This window comes from Triticum dicoccoides, chromosome 6A (genome assembly GCF_002162155.2).
Source record: "Triticum dicoccoides isolate Atlit2015 ecotype Zavitan chromosome 6A, WEW_v2.0, whole genome shotgun sequence".
In the NCBI taxonomy this organism is placed as follows: Eukaryota; Viridiplantae; Streptophyta; class Magnoliopsida; order Poales; family Poaceae; genus Triticum; species Triticum dicoccoides.
Genome location: NC_041390.1, coordinates 194109526 through 194116670, shown reverse-complemented (window position 1 = coordinate 194116670; position 7145 = coordinate 194109526). Strand labels below are relative to the sequence as shown.

Genomic DNA, 7145 nt, shown 5'->3' with positions numbered 1-7145 from the left:
TGTTCCCCATCGTGGTAGCGGCTGGAGACTTCGTCTTGTAGCCATCCGTGAATTTCTGTTAATTGCAGATTAATTGAACTATGGCGTCGTAGGAGGACTGCACTCCTCCTCACACATCCATGATGCGCCAGTATCCCACAGCGGAGTCATCCCCCGACCAATTCGCGTAGGCGCAACTACCAGCGGTGGCCATTGATATACACATCATGGGTGCATAACCTGGATTGTGAACTGATGTGGCCTAATCCTAATCCCCTCAGTGGTGATGACCCTGTGATCATCATGCCCCGCCACACATGATCATCATCTCGATTTTGAGATTTTTCTTTTTGCGAATGATATTGATTTGGGATTAGGGTTCATGACAAATTTTTGTTTGAAGTCTGCGTTCACACCCTTACAAGCAAGTTCATACTAAATTGGAATCTCATTCTATTTAGTATTTTTGTAATAAATTGATATATGATTGAGAAATAAATAAATCACCCATGATTACGGTATTACCCCTAACATCAAGGTACTCCATATTTTTTTGAGATAGTACTCCCCATGATCTTTATTGGAGTACCATGTAAGATTAGCTGTCAGATTAAGATGGGTGGATGGCTCACATTCATTTAGGGGTACCGTAAAAGAGCTCCCTAATTAAGGGGACATAAACACAATAAGCACATATCCGACTTCTGCACAGTTAGGATGCACACAATTAACAGTAACACACAAACACACATTATTACACCGGTAAAGAGCAAAGCCATACAAGACCAACGCTATGCCTTGGTAGAGGGTACAAATAAAAAAAAGCAATGATGATCCAAGCCAAGCATCTGCTGACCCAAGGAAGATGGTGCCCTCAGTCTCTTGTATGCTTAACATTTGATATATTTTTACAGGTAGCTATAAACTATATGTGCATATCAAACATAATAGTATTCCCTCTCATATTGTTAATAAAAATGCTTCTAACTGCCTTCTACTTTATACTATGTACATTTACAAATGGCGAAGAGGGCAAGTTTTCTTCCAAAAAAAATTGAATTTTTGTAATCAATAGTTGTTACTATGGTCATCAGATGTGTGTGTATTCTATTCTATTCTATTAGAAATACTCCTTATGGAAATGGAAGCGAGTCGTCGTCTTGCGGCTCATCTCAAGTGATAGTTTCTTCAGCTCCTTAGCTAGTGCGGGCTTGCCACAGTAAAAGACCCCTGCATGCATGCACGAATAACTTCAGTGATCAAAATGATGCAATTGATAAAAGCTCAACGCTGGGTACTTTTAGATGCCTATTTGTTCATCCCTAGAGGGGCAAAAATACCAACAAATTGGAGAAGAACATTACCAACTGTCGAACCGGGGTGCTTGGCGGAGATTCTTGTGAACTCTTCCCTCCAGTTAGGTCTTGCAAAATGTGTCCTGACCTGTCATGATCACAGAACACATTTTCAGTTTCTGTCAACCTCAACAGACTTTCCACTTCTTTGGCTGAGCCCTGATTTTTGTTTAATTTTGGTAATGAGTTTTTTTTCAATACGCATACATAAATTTATCATATACTATATGTGTGAAGTGTTTTACCCTGGTGCCTGATACTATGTCTATACCATTCTTGGCATGGTTGAGGGCTTGAACCATTGAGAGCAGAGTCGTCCTTGCGTCGCGCTCCTCGTACACGCTTGTGAGATAGTTGTGCAGCTCTATGACACCCTGGGTCGCCACCATGAGAACAACATCAAGCATCATCCTCAGTAACCAACATTGCAAGATGAACAGCGGCACATGCAGAAGGAAGGATGAGAGACTGTCACCTTCTTGTCCATTTCAGCAACCTCATCCATCACGCTCTTGAACCACTCGAACGATCCGGGCTCCCTCGTAACCCAGTAGAAGTGCGCGCGGCTTGTCCGGTACGCTCTGCTCTTGTTGCTGCTCGCCGTTGACACGCTGAAGGTGTTGCTGCTGTCCTCTGACCTGCTGGTCTCCATTGATAGGTCCTAAAAATATACAAAAGGATTAGGTTTAGGGTTTAGGCGGGTCATCGGCACTGAACGATGTTGTTGAGCTCATCAGACCGTACCATCAGCTCATCAGCCAGCTTAATGTTGTTGAGCAGATCCCTTAGAATGCTTATGAAAGGCGTCGCGCCGATCCCGAGGCCGACGAGAAGCAAGACGTCGTAGTTCCTGAAATCCTGCGCCGGAGCACCATAGGGGCCGTCGACAAGCAACCTCGGAGGGCTGCAGCAGAGACGAGACATCGTTCAGTGACCCTTCAGGTAGTCAAAGAAGGAACTGACAGTGGATCAGGCATGACATTGACAAGGAGATGCAGTATTAATAACCTCTTCTGTTCTGGCATGCCTAGCTCGCCAAATGAAGCTCTGCTGGGCAGGCATGGCGAGAAGTAGTTCTCCACGAAGATGTGCTTGAGCTCTTGTGTCCAGTCCCCCCTGGTCTGGATATGAACACTGATGTAGTCGTCTCCAGGGGCTGAAGTGATGGAAAAGGGGTGCCTGAACAATGGGGATTAGCTCAATACAGTAGTACAATCCGAGACCAATGTTGTCTGTTGACAGAATGAGTAGAGTAGGTGACAAACCATTCAAACGGAGAAATTGTTGGGCACTGAAGGAAAACATATTGTCCACTTCTGTATCTGAATCCGCAGGGCTTTGACATCGTTATGGTCAGCACATTTCCTGGTAGAAGGCACACCTGAGGGCACCATCAAATTAAGTAAGAACATGAGGATGTGTTCGCCTAGTTTCATTACTTCACGCTGGTAAGGAAAAGTTAACAATGTACGCCATTCTTGGATGTTTATCCTTATTTTCTTTCTCGGCCAGTTACTCAGTTTCTGCCTATAAATGGTGAAGAAGTTGATTTGATCTGAAGTGATTTCAAATGTTCAATATGGACCTACCCCCATGACCTTGAATAAATGTTGAAAGCCACATAAATATCCAACAATACGGACCTACCCCCATGACCTTATCCTACCACTCCCATCCACATGACAATATCCTGATTTATATAAAAATAGTAATTATAGAAATTCCAAAACAATAATCCTGAAAGAAAAAAACATTTCATAGCTAGTTCGTATCATTCTTAGTGCTTCCGTTTGATTTGGCATGGCAGGGCAGAAATGGATCACAAGACCTAATCAGCGCACTTTGGATAATGCAAATTATGCTCTTTCTATTTATTCTTTATTTTATCTACGCGGAGTTCTGATTAATATTAATGTTTGGCGTTCAGACACTGAACTTTGGTTTCAGATTCCCGGTTACCTTACCTTGAGGATCTTGGCCGCGTAGGCCTTGGAACGCAGCGCCCGCAGCGTTCGTTCGCCGACGTGAAGCGCGAACGGCACGGCTATGTACATCCACGTCTGCAGTTCACCACAAAGATCACAATGTTAGCACCGGATAAATCACTTGACAGGCAGGTCCAAGTGTAGAAGATCACAGTTCTACTGTATGTATCAGAGGTCCATTGTATCTGAGATAAGCAGCATGGTGAGTGCTGATGGTACGGTGGTGGAGCACACGCGATTGAATTCTGGTTGATTCGTCTCGTCATCATCGGCGCACGGGCACAGGAGCAGGACGAGACAGCGGCGTGATGGCGTCTGCCCGTGCCCGATGCGAACGTGCGTTAATGGCATGCGGATATGCTTGAGGGTTCCTGACAAAAACGCGCCACCAACCCGACATGGTGTCGCCCGTGTGCAGCGGCAGGGCGATCCTGTCGCGGTCGCCCGTACCGCGCCAAGCACGGGATTCTGTGAGTAGGGACTAGGGAACCTCACGTACGCGTCGTGTGCAGTGCGCATGATGTCTAATCACTTCACAAACAACTCGTTTACGTATACAGATTCTGCATAACTCACTGCTCTACCTATATTGGATGGACATGGTTCTATTTTTTATAAGTGGACATTAATGTTCTCAGCTGTACCATATGCACGATGCAACTGCATTCTTCTTTATAGATTAGATTATTAAGTATATGTGTGTATCCAAAGCACGTAAAGGAAATAAGTTGCCGGTGCGGGTGGCTTGGATCTCAAGAATATCATGGGCGAAACGTTTGAACTACATTGTCTTTCCTTTTCCGTGGTGCCCGGTGCCCATCAGCTTAACAGCCAAGACGACGACCCTAGTGCCCGTGCAATCGCGGTGCTTTTCTTTTGGAAGGCCCAAATCAGACAGGTGTTAGCGTCATGAAATAAAATTAGGTAAAATAAGTACACGCCGCAGTCACTAACCAACAACTAAAAACAGACCGCGGCATGCAGTAACAATGCAGTGAAGATAAACAAAAAGTGTACAGAAAGGTGAAGGAACTAGTGGTGGTAAGTACGTAATTACGTACCGTCCTCTGGTACCACTTGGTGACGAGGAAGATGAACCAGCCGTGCACGAGCAGCAGGAGGTAGACGACGACGAGCAGGTGGTGGGAGTACCAGAATGCGTTGAACCCGGCGAGGTGGCCCAGCGGGGACGGCAGCCTGGTCCGGGTGGGCGCCCTCCGCAGCGGCCGGGCCGCCAGGGTGAAGGACACGGCCATCAGCACCACCATCACCACCCCGGTGACCCCCACCACGCCGGACAGCAGGCTCCTGTACGTCGGCCTCTCCTCCCCGAAGAAGCCGGCCAGCGGCCGGTACTCCCCCGGGCTCGACGCGATCAGCCGCGGGAAGTCGCACGCCAGATGGTTCCCCGCGTGCAGGCAGATCCCCGCCGCGATCGCCATGGCTATCACCTTGTGGAAGGCGATGCAGTCGTCCAAGGGCACGAGGAAGCGCGCCCAGGAGGAGCGGAGCCGCGTGAGCGTGATGCGGCAGACGGGGAGGAGCACCAGCGCCATGTTGAGCTTGAGCGTCTCGGCGGCGCCCTTGGCCGTCGGCAGGCAGTACCCCATCACCTCGAACGCGACGGACCGGCGGTACTGCGCGAACCTCCACGCGAACAGCGCCGCCATCGCCGCAACCCACAGCGCGAGCACCCACGCGCGCCGCCAGTTCTCCTCCGCCACCACGCGCGCCCTCCCCGCCGCGCGCCGCGGGTTCCACCGCCGCCACCCGCCCCGTCCTGGCGCCGCCGTCGTCGCAGGCTTTTCCTGCGCGCCTCCGTCGGCGATGTCCTGGCTCCACTGCGCCGCGCTGCCGCTGCCGCTGCTGAGCGGCCGGCTGTAGCTCATGTAGGCGTCGCGCTGCAGGAGCAGCGCCTCCAGCTGCCACAGCTGCATGCGCCCACGTGCCATGTCAAATACAATACCTAGAAAATAGTGCTACCGTGTTTGTACGGGTGCGGTACCTCTATGTAGCCGAGGCCCTCCGGGTCGAGCTCTTCCATGATGAGCAGCGCGTACTCCTCGGCCTGCTCCTTGAGCTTGGAGAGCTTGTTCGCCGACGCGCTCAGGACGATCAGCTGCCGGAATCAAGCAGTGATTAACAAATGGTAATCAAATCTCATTACTGGGCAACCAAGCAGTAATATGTCGGCAGTAACAAAGCATGAGGCATCAGCAGTTCAGCACGATGGAATCTTCCAAACTTGTTACCGTTCGGTGGTTTAAACTACTAGTGGTACAGTAATAAGGAGCAGATTCGTTTTAGTGGATCAAGGCGGCACCTCCTGCACCTCCTCCCTCGTGATCCTCCCGTCGACGTTGGTGTCCACCCTGAAAGAAATTTGTTTTGGCAATGGCAGCAGGAAATGCGTGAGCCACCGGCGCGGGTCGGAGCGAGCAGGGGAACGACGTGATCGTTAGGTGGCCGGCTGGGCCGTACGTACATGTCGAAGAAGATCTGCAGCCGCGCGTCGAAGCTCTGGTCGGAGATTTGGAGCCAGAAGTCGTGGAGCTCCTCCTTGGTCACCCGCTGGAGGTTCTGCCGCCGCCGCCGCGCCAGCGCGTCGAAGATGCCCACCGCGAACTCCTTCGAGTCCACCATCCCTGAAACCGACCGTCAATGGTTCATCACCGGTGCCGACTCGCGATCATGCCGTGAACCGAAGTGGCATGCATGCACGGCGTACCGATGCAGTCGCCGAAGTCGTCGCGGGCGAGGAGGCCGTCGCGGGAGAGGGCGTCGAAGCGCTCCTCGACGGCGCCCCAGAGCGCGGTGGCCTCGGCGGAGCCCGTGGCGTGGCTGATGAACCGGAGGCCCTTCAGCGCGCGCCTCGCGCCGGACAGCGAGCGGTCCAGCCTGGCCTGCACGCGGCGCCGCTCTCGGGACGCCATCGCCGCCTCCCGCGGCTGCTCGGGCGCCGCCGCCGGCGACCGCAGCCACGCGAACGTCCTGCGTATCTTGGACGAGGTCGACGAGCTCCGGCTCAGGTTGCGCCCGCTCCCCGGCGTGTGCGCCCCGGCCCCGGCCAGTGCTGAGGGCCCCGCGGTAGGCGTCACGCTGCGCACCACCATGGACTCCTCGTCCAGCTCCAGCATGACCTCCACGAGGTCGCTCTGGTCCGCGAGAAACGCCGGCAGCATTCCGACGCCGCTGCCGGCACCGCCCGCGGCCGACGTCGACGCGAGGAGCTCGTCGCTGTGCGACGTGATGAACGACTCGTTGTCGGACGCGTCGGTGTGGTCGTCGCCGATGTAATCCGCGATGCGCCGGAGCCCGGCACGGCGGCCGCTGCCCAGCCCTCGCGACGGCGTCCACATGATGGGCCGCCGGTCTCCCAACTCCTCACCTGTCCCGCCCCTACCGCTGCTATCTTCTCCGTCCACGAAACATACCCCTGGTTCACCTGTGGGCTGGAGCCGTTGCTCTGCTCTGCTTCACCTTGGTACTAGGAGTAGTAGTTTATTTTACCTGGCGTGGTTGCGCCTCGTCGCAAGTGAAGCTGAGGTGAGTTCGACGTAGGTATATGCTCGAAAAAGTTTTTTTTTACCGGTGGCGGGAGGTACCGCCGGTGGAGCATCCACGGTTAATCGTTGCTTTGAGATTGATCTGGCAGGAGACCCATCATGCTTTATTTTTGTCTTCTATAGCAATACAAATCTTATACAAATAGATATACTTCAGTGGACGAGGGCCATAACAGCACCTTTTGTCATGTCAGGGTGAGAGCAAAGAGGTGCACCACGGCTGCATGCAGACACTAAAATGCACTTTGTTTTCCATGTGA

At 52.2% G+C, this 7145-nt stretch overlaps 1 protein-coding gene across 1 annotated transcript; it reads right to left on the bottom strand.

The window, feature by feature from the left end:
- Positions 1 to 720: 720 nt before the first annotated feature.
- On the bottom strand, positions 721 to 6848 carry LOC119316569 (respiratory burst oxidase homolog protein E-like). The gene is made up of 13 exons (XM_037590896.1): positions 6048 to 6848; positions 5805 to 5964; positions 5643 to 5691; positions 5325 to 5438; positions 4381 to 5250; positions 3299 to 3394; positions 2600 to 2715; positions 2343 to 2513; positions 2079 to 2238; positions 1810 to 1995; positions 1580 to 1708; positions 1344 to 1422; positions 721 to 1209 (listed from the first exon to the last, which is right to left on the bottom strand). Exons 1-13 carry the CDS (start codon positions 6676 to 6678, stop codon positions 1100 to 1102), a joined length of 2871 nt encoding a protein of 956 aa, XP_037446793.1. The 5' UTR covers positions 6679 to 6848; the 3' UTR covers positions 721 to 1099.
- Positions 6849 to 7145: the final 297 nt, after the last annotated feature.